General features: G+C 50.8%; 1 protein-coding gene across 3 annotated transcripts in view; it reads left to right on the plus strand.

The window, feature by feature from the left end:
* The window catches only part of DAB2IP (DAB2 interacting protein), a 176,725-nt gene that overhangs the window by 70,517 nt on the left and 90,599 nt on the right, over window positions 1-15,609 (plus strand). For all 3 annotated transcript variants that reach the window (XM_079789790.1, XM_079789789.1, XM_079789788.1), the window contains exon 2: window positions 10,404-10,507. In XM_079789790.1, coding sequence (XP_079645916.1) covers window positions 10,404-10,507 — 104 coding nt within the window. The remainder of the gene's footprint in view (window positions 1-10,403; window positions 10,508-15,609) is intronic.

Below are 15,609 nucleotides of genomic sequence, written 5' to 3' on the forward strand. Positions count from 1 at the left end.
TTCAGCAATATTTTTAAAGTTATTAGTTTTGTACTCATTTTGTTAAATCTATTCCTCAGTATTTTTGATGCCGTCTGTTAATTACTGTGAGGGGTCGGGATTTTACCTTACTTGCAAGCCAACAAACTAACCTGGTAGAGTTTCCTGGGTGCTGTCAGAAGACACGAGACTCCTGGGTCAGAGACAAAGGACTCTTGGCTCATGGCACAGCGGGTAGCATGAGCTACATGAGTGCACCAATTCCCTTCCCCGCCAAGTTCCCAGGCAGTCACAGGTGGTCTACCCTAAGACATAAAATGATCCGCTCTGTTGTTTTTTCCAAATTACAACTTCATGTCCCTTACTGGATCCGATATATAATCTATGGGTCAGCTCTTCCTCAGGCTAAAAATTACACAAGGAACTGAAATTCAGTTTGCTTTAGTATTAAATCATTAACTTAGAAACTTGGAGATAATTTAAAATACAGAACGGTAAAGAGAGTTTAAAGTTATGTGTAAAAATCAATCTATGCACATTTAAAACTTATGCCCATTTAAATTTGTTGGGGAAAAAATAAGCCTGTTATATAGTTATGTTGTTCTAATTTAATAATACTGTTTTTGAACAAAAGTGCAGAATATTAAGTACTAAGGTGGAATTTGGGGGCAAAAATAAATGGTTTATATTTTCTGCATGAGTGAAAAATAGGATGAATTTAATAATACATGTGGATATTATGTTTTGATTATCATGGTTCCCTCTGGGGTGCTATCATTATGACTTATAAACCCTAAAGAAGTGTTATTGATGTAATCAGAGTCTATTCAAAGGATAAATACACAGGGTGCTGAGTGAGTATTAAAAGATGAAATGTTCTTTATGTGAAGACCTGAAAACATCTATTATGACATAGCCAACAAGGTGCCATATACTTTTGTGGTTTTCAAGTATAGTATGTGGTTATCATTGATGTCATTTGATAATGAATGCATACAGAGAAAGAAAGACATTTACATTATATATGGTGATGAATGTTATATTTCCAAGAGGAAGCTCATCTCTTTAAAAAAATTTTTTTAATCCTTACACATGAGGATATGTTTTTATTGACTTTAGAGAGGGGAAAGGAGAGGGGAAGAGAGAGAAACATCAATACAAGAGTGAACCATTGATGGGTTGCCTCCTGTAAGCACCCCTACTCCTGTACATAACCCCGACCAGGGATCAAACTTACAACCTGGGTATGTGCCCTGACTGGAATCAAACCTGCTCCAACCAACAGAGCCACAGGGGCCAGGGTTCGTCTCCTTTTCTAAGGCAGCTGTAGATTTGGAGTACACAATCCTAAACCGGCCAACAATCTGCTACCGCTCTCCCTCTATCGTTACTTTAATGAAGTTGGAATAAGTTGTGCTTTCATCAGTGGGTGGATTGGTTTCCTGTTGCCACTGTCAAATTTAGTGTCTTAAAACAACATGGATTCATGATCTGACAGTTGTGGAGGTCAGAAGTCTGAAATCAGTTTCCTGGGGCTACAATCAAGGTGTCGGCAGGACTACATTCCTCCTGGCAGTTCTGGGGAGGATCAATTTCCTTGCCTTTTCCAGCGTCTAGAAGCTGCTGTGTTCCTTGACCCATGGCCCCACATCATTCCCACTTCTGCTTCCGTCACCACATCTCCTTCTCTGCCTTCCTTGGTCCTCCTACCGCTCTCTGAGGAGGACCCTTGTGATTGCAGCGGGCCCACCTAGGTAATCTAGGGCGATCTCTCCATCTCCAGATTCTTAAGTCAATCGCATCTGCCATAGAAAGTAACACTCTCAGGTTCTAGGGGTCAGGATGTGGGCCCTTTAGAGGCCATTGTTCTGCCTAGCTCAGGTGGTTTAATGACCTCTAAGGAACACCTCTCCTCACTCTCCCCAACATGAATGACCAAAGGCTGAACTGGAAAGTGTGCAAGGAGACCTACCAGCTTATCAATGCAATATTTTGGCAAACTCACTATTTTACTTAACTGTGAAGAGCGGATAATAACAGTACAGATGTGCTTCTTTCACACACACACACACACACACACACACACACACACACACGCTGATACACACAGACGCATCAGCTGAACGGCTGTGTCTGGAAAGTCCTAATAATCTGAAGACTTGTTGGCTCTTCCTCAAGTTCTCCTGGCCACTCCCGAGGTCGGGGACCCGGGGGCAATAGCCCACTGGCACTCTAGGCTTGGGAGCTCTTATGTTCCTTTGCCCACAGGTTACTTTGTGGCCTTTCCTGATGCACTTTCTCTCTCTGGTCACTTGGGCTGCTGTTGATGTCACTTTTTTTTTCTTGTTTCTTTTCCTCTTTCCTCCTCAGCCATATTCAGAAGGCACAATTTGTACTGAATCATACCACCTATTTATACTTTAATTTTACTATTGGTTTTGGGAAGTCTATTATTCTTCATTCATTAAATAGCACCATCATCTGTTCCCACCTGTAGCCTGTCCCATTCTGTAAAGAAAACCTCTGGTAACAAGTGTGTGAGTACTGTTGATGATATTTTTCTATGTCCGTGCACACACCTACAAACAGGAAGTAAAACATCGCATTAGTTTAACCACACAAACAGCAAACATCTGTCTGCCTAGAGCGCCCCCCTTGGCAGGGATCTTTATATTCCTGTGCCTCTCACCTCTACATGGCTGGCCACTCTCCACTCAGGTAACACTGGACACCAATATTTATGCAGCTAATTTCTTGGGATGGAACTTTCAATTGTTTACACACAGATACGATCCCATATAGTTCAATAGGCTAGTCATTAACCTTTTATTTTGAAATTATTCCAGATGTATAGGCACTTGTGAAAACAGAGGTTTTCGTGTACCGTTCACCCAGTTTTCCTGTAATTATAGTACAGCATCCTCCAGCGTCAGTGCCCTCCAGACAGAGGCCCGCCAGGAACGCACCTCTAGTTGAACAAGTCGGATTTACTAGTCATTGCAGCGAAGGAGACCACACACTGGGGAACCATGGGGCACCTCAGTGGGAGTGCGGCAGAAAGAACCTGCTATAGGATTTGAGCTTTGGTCAGGTGATTTTGGGGAAGTCTAAGGAAGCGGAGCTTATGCTAGATGGGCTGCTGTCAGGAAGGGTGGCCAAGTGTGTGATGGGTGATCTCAAGTCTTATCTCCAGGGAGACGAGGCAGCACGAGGATGGCGCTGGGCTTGTGAAGCAGCAGCAGTCACTTGTTTTAGCCACAGGGGTGGTGTTTGGGACTTGGTGGGTGGCACCGTGGCATGGCTTTTTAAAAATACATATATTTTTATTAATATCAGAGAGGGAGCGACAGATAGAAACATCAATAATGACAGAGAATCATTGATTGGCTGCCTCCTGCAAGCCCCACACTGGGGATCAAGCCCACAACCTGGGCATGTGCCCCGACTGGGAATTGAACCATGACCTCCTGGTTCATAGGTCAATGCTCAACCACTGAGCCTTGCCCGGCCGGGCTGTGACCTGGCTTTTGTCAGATGCTTAGACAAAATTATGCAGTGGCCTTGTTTGGCCTCACTTGATCGTGGTGACCTTGTCTGAGGTTGGTAGCCTGTGAGATTGCTTGTGTCCAGCAGGAGAATAACATGGCAGAGCTGGGAGTGCCAGGCCAGCTTCCGGGTGGCAGGGTTGCTTCTGTCCCTCTTTTCTGCACATTGGTGAGATGTGTGCATATAATTCTGTGTCATTTTATCACATGTAGAGTCGTGCAACCACCATTGCAGTCAAGATACAAGACTTGCTCTGGCCGGTGTGTCTGTCAGCCCATGCACCAAAGGATCTTGGGTTTCAATTCCCAGTCAAGGGCAAATACCTTGGTTGTAGGTTCCTTCAGGGCGTGTGTGGGATGCAACCAATTGATGTCTCTCTCTCTCATATTGATGTTTCTCTCCCTCCTCCCACCCCTCCACTCCTGCCCCCAAACTCTCTTCAAACAACAGCAGGAAGTCTGGGGAGGGTTCGGGGGTGGGGAGAGGGGGGAGGTCAGAGATCAACCGAAGGACTTGTATGCATGCATGTAAGCATAAGCAATGGATGCAAGACACTGGGAGGGGGGTGAGGGCTTGTGTGTGGCGGGGGGTTGGGAGGGTAAGGGAGGCTGGAGGAAGGTCAATTGGAAAAAAAAAGGAGACATGTGTACTACTATTTGTAATACTTTAAACAGTAAAAAAAGAAAAAAATCAATGGGAAAATATCCTTGGGTGAGGAATAACAATAACAACAAAATAAAGTCAAACTTGGCAATTTTGAATAAAAAAAAGACTCAAGACTTTATCACCACAAAGATCTCTGTGGTGCTGCTCCTCTGTCGTTACACCCACCTCCCTAACCCCTGGTGATCACTAACCTGTTGTTCATCTCTGAAACTTTACCACACTGGGAATGCCATAAGTGGAATCAGACACAATGTGACCTTTTGACATTGGCTTTTCCCCCTTAGCACAATGACCTTGAGAGCCACCCAAGTTACTCCATATAGCAATAGTGCATTTCTTTTTCATTGCTCAGTACCTCATAGTATGCGTGTTAGCTTCCTCTTGCTGCCATAACAAACTAAAACTTGGAAGCGTAAACAATACAGATTTGTCATCTTGCGGTGCTGGAGGTCCACAGTCTTGCAGGAATAAAACCAAGGGGTTAGCAGGCTGCCTTCCTTTCTGAAGGCTGTAGGGGAAAAAAAATCAATTTCATTGCCTGTTTCTGGCAGAAATCCGTTTCTTGTGGTTGTAGGACTGAGGTCCCTGTTTTCTTGCTGGCTGTCAGCTGAGGCTGTTCCCAGTTTCTAGACCAAGGTCACCCACATTTCTTGTCTTCTTCCATCCTTCCTATCATGCTTAGACTCCCTCCTGCCTCTTCTTCATCATTGCGTCTCTCTGACTCACCTTTCTCCCTTCCTCTTCCACATTTAAGATTATTCCCATCTGGATACTCCAGGATAAACTCTCACCTCCAACTTCTTTATCTTAAATATATCTATAAAGTCCCTTTTGCCATGTAAGTAACACAGCCACAGGTTCTGGGGTTTGGACTTCTTTGGAGGGGCGTTATTCTGCTTCACACGTGATGGGTGTACCAGTTTGTTTCACCATTCACCTGTGGAAGGACGTTTTAGTTGTTTCCCGTTTGGGGCTATTACAAATGAAGCTGCCATGAACAGTCTTGTTATAAAAACACAAAACACTATAAAGTGGGTGGCACTCTTGTTTCCTTTTGCATTTTACGTTTTTCACTCAACCTCATATTTCTGAGTGTTATTCCTGTTGATCTTATAGAACTGGGTCTTTTGTAGCACTGTTGTGTTCCATTGCAGTTCTGAACTAGTGTCCCTTGGTGATGTTCCCTCTTCCTTGCTGTAGAGTATTCCGCTGAGTAATTGCCTCAGGGTGCAGTCATCCATCCCCTCCATTGGTGGACATTTAGGTTACTTCTAACACATTGCTACTATGAACAGTGGCGCAGGAGTCATCTTTTGTGCAGATCTCCGTGTGCAATGAAGCATTTTTCTAGAGTGGACATGTAGGAAGGAAATTTCTGGTCCCAGAGTCAATGTGTGTGTCAGTTTCAACTAGTTATTGTCTAATTGTTCTCCAAACCCTTTTCACTTCTCCGGCAGTGATGAAAGGTTTTTCTACATTCCTGTCAACATTTGAGGTCAGTGTTTTTTCATTTTTCCCTGTTCGGTGTGAAATGGTACCTGGTAGTTTTAATTTTCATTTTCCTGACCACTGTTGAGGTCCAGCACACACATCCACGTCTTCTTTCTACTCTCGTGGTGACTTTTCTCCTGGCGCCGCTATTAGAGGTTGCTGCCTCTACCTGTTTTGAAGCATTAAGATCTGGTCATTGCAACCTGACAACTAAAATTTGGTGTCGTGTCTGAAATTACAGGATGTTCCTCAGGCCTCCATGTTTCCATGGGAACAAGTAACAGTCATCCTTCATGATTAGGTGGTGTCCATGGCAACCAAGCCAGCAGCATCTGAATGAAACTGATTTTATTTTATTTATTTTTTTGCAAACACATGAAGGTTAAAATGTGTTTCTCTGGCTGTGGTTTCCAAGAATAGGAAGGCAGCTTGGCCTTCCGGGTACAGTGGAGACTCTTTTGACCTCTTAGTGAAAAGGGGATCCAGGATCAGCTGGTTCTGTGGCCTGATTTTGCAGACTGCAGCCTGGGAGGTCATGTGGAGGTCACATAGTGAGTCTGAGCTGAGGGGAGACTCTTCGACCCGTGCTGCAATGTTTTGGGGAGACTACGAGGTTGGCCAGCCAGTTCTCCCTTCCTGGGATCTGTCCCTGGGGATGCCACCTTCATGCTGTACCATCTGTGTATAGACCTCTGGGGGTATGAGGCCCAAGCCTCTCAGTGTCTGCTTCCCCAAGTTAGAAAAAACAAGTTGCTGAATCCAGGGCCAAAGGCAGCTGTGTTTTTTCAAGGCTAAATCCCTGGAGGCAGAGTTAGGACTCAGGGATCAACTTTCCGTCTTCTTTGCCTGTGTAAAATAAAGAAGGTTTTGTTTTTGTTGTGGTGGCAGGGAATAGAGATGGTCGCTGCTCTGACTCCCCTGATTCACTGCACTGCTGCTCTGACTCCCCTGATTCACTCCCCTGATTCACTGACTCCCCTGATTCAGTCTCTGAGCTCAGAGACTGAAAGGGCATGGCCTGGAGGCACACAGCAGCAGAGTTGGGGTTGAATCCTGTCTTCTCATCCAACCTTGGGCTCCTCCCCCCACCCCTGCTCCAGGCACCCTCAGCCTTCTCTGAGGCCTAAATGTGGGTTTGGGGTGGGGACAGTTTAAGGAGATATCAGCATATAACTCTTACTTCCTACCTGGGGGAACTTTAGTGGAAGTCACTTGCCTTTCAGAACCTCAGTTTCCTCATCTGGAAAATGGAGCTCATCATGGCTGTCCATTTGTCATGTGGGGATTATATTTGAATGAGTCCAGAACTTGCATTCTCAATGGGAGCAATATTGACCCTGAATGGGCAAAAAATTGGTTCTTGGAGGAGGGCAGTGACAAAAATTTAACTCTTTTTCTGTATAAAGCTCAATATATGTGCAGTGCATAAAATATACTTTCTATATATGTGATATGAAATTTTTATGGGGGAAAACTAGGAAAAATGTCTTTTAAAAGACTCATTAGGGGGAAAGATAATGAATAAAAGGTAAGGAAACGCTGGCCCAGAACCCAGGGACCCATGGGGTTATGACTACGAACTTTGTGGTCAGAGCTCGTGGCAGGCTTGCGGGGATTGTTTGGTGTGTTGGTGAGTAGCAGAGCCCCGATATCCCGTGTGACCACATCGCAGCTTCTCCCAGGCCTGGTTTCCTGTCCAGACGGAAAGGAGGTTCTGTCAGCTGCTCGGATGGGGACGGGTTGGTTCTTGGTTCTCAGCTGCTGAGATGCCGCCTGGTGGCCCAGTGGGGGTCCAGCAGGAAGAAGATGGCACTTACACCAGGATGATTTGAGGTGTGGGCGGGTGTGGGGAACCGTGAAGAGGAGTGCAGGACCCCAGAGCTAGTGACAGCCGGGGCTGATCCACCGAGGCCCTGAGGGAGGGGAGAGCCCAGGAAACACAGTCATTGTGGTAGCTGGGACTTCAGTAGAGGGAGCCAGCCCTCCCAGGCGACTCTCCTCCCTCCCCTGATCTCCCGCCAGGGTTTCCCGTTGGCCAGACAGACCCCATGAAGCTTGGTTGGTGTGGTCTGCACGGGTCAGCAGCCCCTGTAGCAGAAGGCAGGGTAGAGAAGGGTGGAGAATGGAGCTGGGGCCAAGCAGAAGCTGCCTGGAAAGGGACTAAGGACCTCCTTCCGTTGCCTCTGGAGTGCAGGCCCTGCCCTGGGGCCTCCTCGCTGCCTTTCTACCTCCTGACGTAGATGGGCTTGCATTGAAGTTTAAGGCCATGTGAGGGGTCCCCGAGATGATCCTTGCTATAGACCTATTGGGTTAGGGGCTCATGGGCAAGTTCCTCTTCTCTGGTCTCAGCTTCCTCAGGGGTAAGATGGGTGGTTGGACCAAGCCACCCCTGAGAACCCAGGTTGTGGACACATCGGACTTGGTCTCAGAGGAGGGGCGGCCTTGCTGGGCTCATCATGCTCTACTGGGTGGCTCCTTGTGTCTCCTGGCTAGAGCCGTGGTGACCTGCCTGCCCAGGACGGGGCAGTGTGGCTGTGTGTGTGTGTGTGTGTGTGTGTGTGTGTGTGTGTGTGTGTTGGTGGAAGGAAGGGAGCCCCTGAGAGGCTTCTGGAGGCTGAGCATAGTGCCTCACTCGTGGGTAGGACACCGTGGCTATGGAGGCGACCGAGGTGGGGTGTTGGGGTGGGGGAGAGGTGAAGGCAGACTTGTGAGCATGGGAAGAGATTTCCTAGAGAAATCCCAGGAAAAGGGGGTGTTCCCTAGAGTGAGATGAGCAGGGATCCCAGAGGAAGTTAGGAAGGATCTAAATAGGGAGCACAGTAAGAGAAGGGGTCACCGGGCCGAGAAGGGGTCATGGTGGCCCAGGGGTGGCCAGTCCACCTCCCGACCTGGTATTAACCCCTGCCCCAGGGGTGCCTGGTGGTCAGCTGGGCCTGAACCTGTTCCCACCGGTGACGGCCCACCTCCCCTAGGCCCAAGGTGGCTTTGTCTGCTTGACCATTGCCAGAGCTCAACACTGGCGCCTGTCCTAGTGGGGGGCGGGGTCAGCTCCCTCCTCCCACACTGCTGGGGCAGTCGGCGGCGTGGAGGGAATGGCCGGAAAGTGTAAACATTGCCCCCCGACGGCCCACCTTGCCTCTGGGAAAGCCTGCTCCTCGGCATCTGCCCCGTGTTCGTGCGCCGCCCACGCGTGGACGTGACCTGGGGGTGTGGGTCTAGCCGATCTACGTGGGCGTTTCTGCGTGGATGTGGACGTGTGTGTTTGCTGGGCGTGCACCTCTGACTGTAACAGTGTGTTCACAGGCACCAGAGGAACCTCCACCCTGTTCCTTTTCTTCCTTTGGAGTCAACAGGTCTTTCCCAAGCACCTGCCAGGCAGCAGGCTCCGCGCAGGGCCCTGGGGACGTGGAAGTGCTTAGGCGTGGGTGTTAGGAGTTCTGCATTCAAGTGCAGATCTCTCTCTCTCTCTCTCTCTCTCTCTCTCTCTCTCTCTGCAAAGTGAGAACGTTGATAGGAGAGACTTGCTCTTGGCCGTTGCTATAGGAGCCAGAAGTGGGCCGAGAGCTGGGGGCAGAGGGGGTTACCAAGGTCCCCTCCCAGGCCTCTGGGATGGCTCAGGCTGGAAGGCGCAGGAGGGAGTCTCTGTGGGCCACCGCTGGAGCAGTGGGACAGAGGCAGCCAGTGCCAGGCGTGGTGTGGGAGGGAGCCAGGGAGGGAGCAGACAGGTCGGACTGACCTGGGAGGTTTTAAACAGGCAAGCTCAGGCCAGGCTCAGCGTTTTGAATGCGCGGTCACCAGTTAAAATCGGAATATCTCACATTTTAAGAAACGCAGATTTCCAGCTTCTCTTGAACTGGGGGAAGCGCTAGCTGCACTGGGCCCCGCTTACCAAACTGACATAACCAGCTGGAGCTGAGCGCCTGGCTGCTACCCGTGATTCTGTCACCTGCCAGGCCCTTGGACCTCTCTCGAGTTTAAAGCCTGGAAAAGAAGGTCTGGATTGGAAGCCAGAGAGCACAGATTCTCATGTTGGAAGGGACTTCTTGCATTCCTCCAGTCACAGGGAGCTCATTGCCTCTCAAGATGGATGGCTCCAAGTGTGGGTTTTAGGAGACCATTTATTGATTGATTGATTGATTGATTGATTTATAAAGATACTTTTTATTGATTTCAGAGAGGAAGGGAGAGGGAGAGAGAGAGAGAGATAGAAACATCAGTGATGAGAGAGAATCATTGATCGGCTGTCTCCTGCACACCCCACACTGGGGATTAGGTCCTCAAACTGGGCATTTGCCCTGACCAGGAATCGAACCAGAGAACTCCTGGGTCAACACTCAACCACTCTGCCACACCGCTGGGCAGAACTTTTTGACGATGGAATAACATTCCTTGTGTGGATGCACGGCAGTCTCTAGCCATTCATCTGTTCATGGACACTTGCATTGCTTCTGCCTTTCGGCTATTGCGAATCACACTGTACATTTGCCTACAAGTATTTGTGTCTCTGTTTTCAATTCTTTGGGGTATATACTTAGGAGTGGAATTGCTGGGTCATGTGATAATTCTGTCTTTAATATTGTGGGGAACTGCTAAACGGTTTTTTTGCAGTGACTGTACTATTTCATGGCGACCTGCTGTTCTGGCCAGGATGGGATGACAGGAGGACCTGATGGGGTGGCCTCAGTTGTCCATGCTTACCCTCTCTCTCCCTCCGTTGACAGAGTCGCCCCAAGAAAGGCCAGGCTCCCGGCGCAGCCTGCCCGGCAGCCTCTCCGAGAAGAGCCCCAGCATGGAGCCCTCAGCCGCTGCGTCGTTCCGGGTCACGGTAACTATCTCTGCGTCACCATCACCACCTGGCCTGGGGTGCTGCTCTGTGACCCCACGGCCCCCCTTCCTGGAGCCTCATGGACCGGGAGACCATCCAGCCTCCCTTGTTCTAGGTATCCGATCACTCAGCTGCTCCCCTCTCTGTGGCTCAGCGCCGCCCCTGGGGGCCATATGGGGGTCGCATCCTGTGAGGGAGGGGCTGGTGGAGGACAGACAGCCCTGCAGCCGAGGGGCCCAGACCTGAGCTGGGAAGAGAGAGGCTAGTGTTAGGTCAGATAAAGACACCCTCACATGCACACACACACACACACACACACACACACACACACACACACACACCATGCTTCCCCGACTCTTGAGGTGCACAGTTTTTGTTTCCACATTTTAAGATCTCTCATGTTATAGTCCATGATGTGTCATAATTTAATTGCTGTGTTTTTTCTTGGTGGCACATAAAATAATGCTGTATCTTAAAATTGATGGCATATTAGAATCCACAAAACACAGTATATATATATTATAGCTGTTTATTTTAGTGGTCCCACTAGCACAAACCTAAACAACTTTACAGAAACAGAACCGAGGAGCCTTCGTATCTGACTCTCCATGCCCCTCTGTGTCCCCACTAGTCTTGCTGCACACACACAGGCAGGTTTGTGTCCCTTTGCTCCCCCATTTAGTATGTTACTTCGTGTTCCCCGTCCAGTATTCTGTTAGCCACAAGAGACATGGAGGGGTAGACACTTTATCTCCCCCCGGGAGCTTACAGTGTGTAGGGGAGATGGATTTTTGATCACTTGTTTATCCATTCATTCATTCAACAATTTTTATGGAGTGCCTGCTGGGCGCCAGGCACCCTTCTTGGGGCTGGGGCTGAGTAGGAGGAGCTGGCCAAGACAGGTGAGGTAGATGAGGCCCCTGGCCTATGAGTTCATGCTCTCATGTTGGAGCTACATGATATGCAGGGGAAAACCAGGGAAAACCAGGAGGGCTTCCTTGAAGTGGTGTGATCGGGGCTGAGGCCCAAGGGATGAGGAGCCAGCCCTCTGGGGAGCAGAGGAAAGAGGCTTTTGGTGGCGGAAACAGAGAGGGCACAGTGATGTGGGGGTCAGGTGAGCTAGGAGTGACTAACTGTTCCTGTGGGTTGGGAAGGGTTTCCCCCGGGAGCTGACGTTTGAGCTGGGTCTTAAAGGGGCACTAGACACTGGGTAGACAGGGACAGTGAGAGGGAATCCAGGTAGGGGGAACATCAGTTGCAAAGGCATGGAGGCACACTGGACATGGACCTGTTTGTAGAATGGTGACATACTTGGTGGGATTGGAGGTGAGAGGTCTGGAGGACAGGGTGGGAAAGCTGGGCTGAGTCTGGGTCAGGTGGAGCCTTTGAGCCAAGCTCGGGGGGGCGGGGGAGATGGGGCTTTCCTCAGGGCCACTGGTTCTCCTTCTTGGCGATATGTCATTAAATGCTGTCAAAACAGATTCTTGGGGCCCCCTTAAGATTTCAGTGCAGTGAGGCCGGGGCAGGGCCTGGGTATCTGCATTTTAACAAGCTCCACGAAGGAGTGGTTCTGAGCCCCAACCTCTGGATCAGCCTCCGGGAGGGAAGGGAAGGAGGAGAGGGTAGCGCGTGCTGAGAGAGGGCTCGGGGTCCCTTCCCTGGGTGTGGCCACACCCCTGGGAGATGGTCTGCAGCCTGCAGGCAGGGCCAGGAGGCTGGCACATGGGTGACCCTGACCTGACTCGAGTCAAATGGCGTAGAGGCCGGTCCTGCCTTCCCTGGATCCCCGGAGCCATGACAGGTGGGGCCTTAGGGAACAATGACACCTAATAGCATAGCCAGCTGCTCTGTGCTCAGGGTCTTACACATATGATCTCTCTGACTCCTTGAGACAACCCTGCAGCTGATTTTTTGGTCACCCCATTTTACAGATGGGAAAACTGAGGTTCAGAGAGGTGAAGTCACCCAAGCGCCAGCTGCTAATGGTGCAGCCAAGATTTGAACCCAGACCCTCTGGCCCTAGAGCGTGAGCATGCACTTCCTCTTGCTGGGAAGAGAAACCCATTGTCCCCACACCCTCCCAGCACCCCATCAGCATCACTTTTTACCCTGTTCCTTTTTTTTTTTTTTTTTCTGCTCTAATAGGTGTGTCATCACACCTTGAAGTTGCTATAATTTGCAGCTCTTTAATTGCCAGCTAGACTTGGCATTTTTCCTGTAGTGGCGTCTTTGCTCTGTTTCCTGGCGTGGAAACCACCTGTGGATCAGAGCCAGCGCCAGCCCTCTCAACTGCCAGGCCCCCGGGACTCCTGGTCCCGCCTGCCCAATTAGGGTCTGCAGGATGGCAGCTGTGCTCAGGCCACGTTTACTCACTTCTCACCACACCCCCGAGGGGTGGCGCTGTTAGTATACCTGGGTCACAGAGGAGGGAACCGAGGCTCAGAGAGGGGAATTTGTTCGCCCAGTGTCCTGCAGCTCCTGAGTGACATAACCAGGCCTGGAGGCCAGGGCTGTCGCACATTTATGTTTTGTGTCCTTTTCTGGACACTTGGGTCCTTTGCTGTGTGCAGCACTTAGGAAACGGTTGTGAGTTGAGTTTCTGTCCTGAGCTGGTGCTGGGAGCTGGAGGAGGGGACTGGAAAGATCGGAGGTGGGGTCTGGGTTCAGACCCCAGCTCTTCAGCGACCTGTGTGGCCTCATTAGTCACGGAGCCTCTTTGAGCCTCCTGCCCTTGTCAGTGAAGTGTGGATGCCTGCCTCGAAGGACTGTGTGACCTTCGCATCAGCCCAGGTCTGACCCTTGATAGGTGCATAGTAGATGAAATCCATCACTAGGGCTGAAGGTGCCCCCTCCCCCCCTTTGTGGCTCCAGCACAGTAAAGACTGGGGGAGGGTCGGGGCGGACAGCAGAGGGCAGGGTGTTTGAGCGGAAGGTCTGGCCTGGGCCTTGGGAACAGACTGGCACCCAGACCCTTTGCAGGACCAGAAGCATATCCTATACCCCTCAGCCAGGGCTCCCACCAGCTCCCACGTGCTCGGCCGACTGCTGCTGTGTGCAGCCTGGCAGGGGACCCTGGGGGACCTGGTGTTGCCAGGGGAGGCAGGGGAGACAACACAGGACATCCCTGAGTAACTGCTGTCTTCACTGCCATTTCAAACTGGATGATGGGATGTCACCACCTCAAACAGGGATGCATGCCCCTTTGCAACATGTCGTTTAACGGAGAATCAATGTTTTGGGTTCTATAGGACGCATCCTATTCACCTCTTCCATGAAAACTGAGGCCTGTCTAGGGTCACCACCCAGCTGCGGGCGCTTTGAGTCTGGGCTGTTTGCACCCCTAAAGGTGGCCCTTGCTCCTTTGGTGGGTCAGGCTACGACCGCAGCCACCCCACAGGACATCAGAGGCTTGGTGCTGGTTCCACCTCCACCTCTCGGGGACCATGGGACCCTGGCAGAGCCTCAGTTTACCCTCTGTAACGTGAGGGGAGTGGACTTCGGAAGGCAGCACGTGGTTTGGCATGCAGTAGGCACTTCACTGTTCTGATGCAGTCACTAAGAGAAAGAGCTGTACAGTCAGCAGACCTGGGGCGGGGCCTCATATCTGCTTTGCCACTTGGGCAAGATACGGAACCTTTTGTCCACCTGGTGCAACTTCCTTCTGCCTCCAGGTGGAGTTGGGGGTGGGGGAGTGGTTCCCCAGGGCCACGTGGTGCTAGCAGGCTGGTGTGGGGCTTTGGGGGACCCTGGATGAGGGTAGGATGGAGAAATGAGCTGGGAGCAGGTGACCAAAGGGACCTCCTGTCCTTCTCTGGCCCTCAGCTCTCAGGCCCCCAAGAGATGGTGAGGTCAAGATTCAAACCAAGGCCTGTCTTCGCTGCACTAGTAGAGAGTCCTGGAAGGGAGAGAGGGGCGGCGGGAGGGAAGGAAGGCAGGCGGCAAGCTGTCAGGCGGGGCCCAGGGTGCTGCCCCCTCTCTCCTGCCACCCCATGTTAGAGGAATTCATGGTTTGATTTGGGGGTAAGGAGATGGTGACTGCTACAGGTCTCCCCCCGATTCCCCTCCTCCCGCTGGCTTCCCCAGACCTACACTCCCCGGCTGCAGGCGGGGTCCTTCCTCTGCCCCCACCCCTCCCAACGACCTTGAGGAGAGCTGACAGGGCCTGGGTGTGGGAGGTGGCAGAGGCTCTGGGAAACTTGACAGCCAATTGATTCCTCCTCGGGAAGTTGAAAGTGGAGAGTCGTGTTTGAAGGTTTCGCTGAAATTAGGTCTCACGGCTATTTTTTGCGAGATGGAGAAGAAGTGTCAGGGAGGGGAAGGCACAGGGGACTGGCGGGAGCTGCAGATAAACTCAGTACCCGGCTGATTGCAAATGCCTCTAGAAGTGAGGCTTATTTCCTTTCAACCACCCACTTTTACTGGGTGCTCAAATGTCTCATCCTACATGGTTCGGAAGCTGTGACGGAGGTGTGCCTGTGGTGCCGTGAGAACCCAGAATAAAGGGCAGTTAGAAAGAATTCCTAGAAGAGGGATCTTTGGGGCTGGGCTTTGAGGGATGTGTAGGAGTTTCTCAGGAACAAAGGGAGAGGAGTAGTTCAGTTAGAGGGGGATCTAACTGAATAGGAAGAAGCCAATGGCCCTGTGTGATCAGAGCATTGGATGAGTTGGAGGCATGAAGGAGAGGAGCCCCGAGGGAAAAGTGAGTGGGTGAAGCCTTTGGACTAAAGCTTTTGGACTTCCCCCTATAGGACGCGAGCCACAGGGGATGATGGGCAGGAGTGGAGCCAGCAGGAGATCTCTGGGATGTGGCCTTTGGGTTTCCCCAGCTGCTCACCCCTCTGCCCACTCCTGCAGCCTCCCTGCACCCTCCCCATGTTTCAGCTGCCCATCTTCCTCACACACACAGAAGCAGGTACATGAACACAAACGGCAGACCTGGGGGTGACCCATTGGGAAAGGCTGTTGGAAATTATCTGGTCCTCCCCTTCTCTGTCCAGAGGAGGGGCTGAAGCTCAGAGAGGGGAGTGTCCTTTCCCGAGGTCACACCACCCATCTGGGGCAGGGCCTGGAATTGAGCTTACCCCTCTCCATTCCCCATCGAG

The sequence above is a fragment of the Cnephaeus nilssonii genome (assembly GCF_951640355.1).
Source record: "Cnephaeus nilssonii genome assembly, chromosome: 14".
NCBI classification, from domain to species: Eukaryota; Metazoa; Chordata; class Mammalia; order Chiroptera; family Vespertilionidae; genus Cnephaeus; species Cnephaeus nilssonii.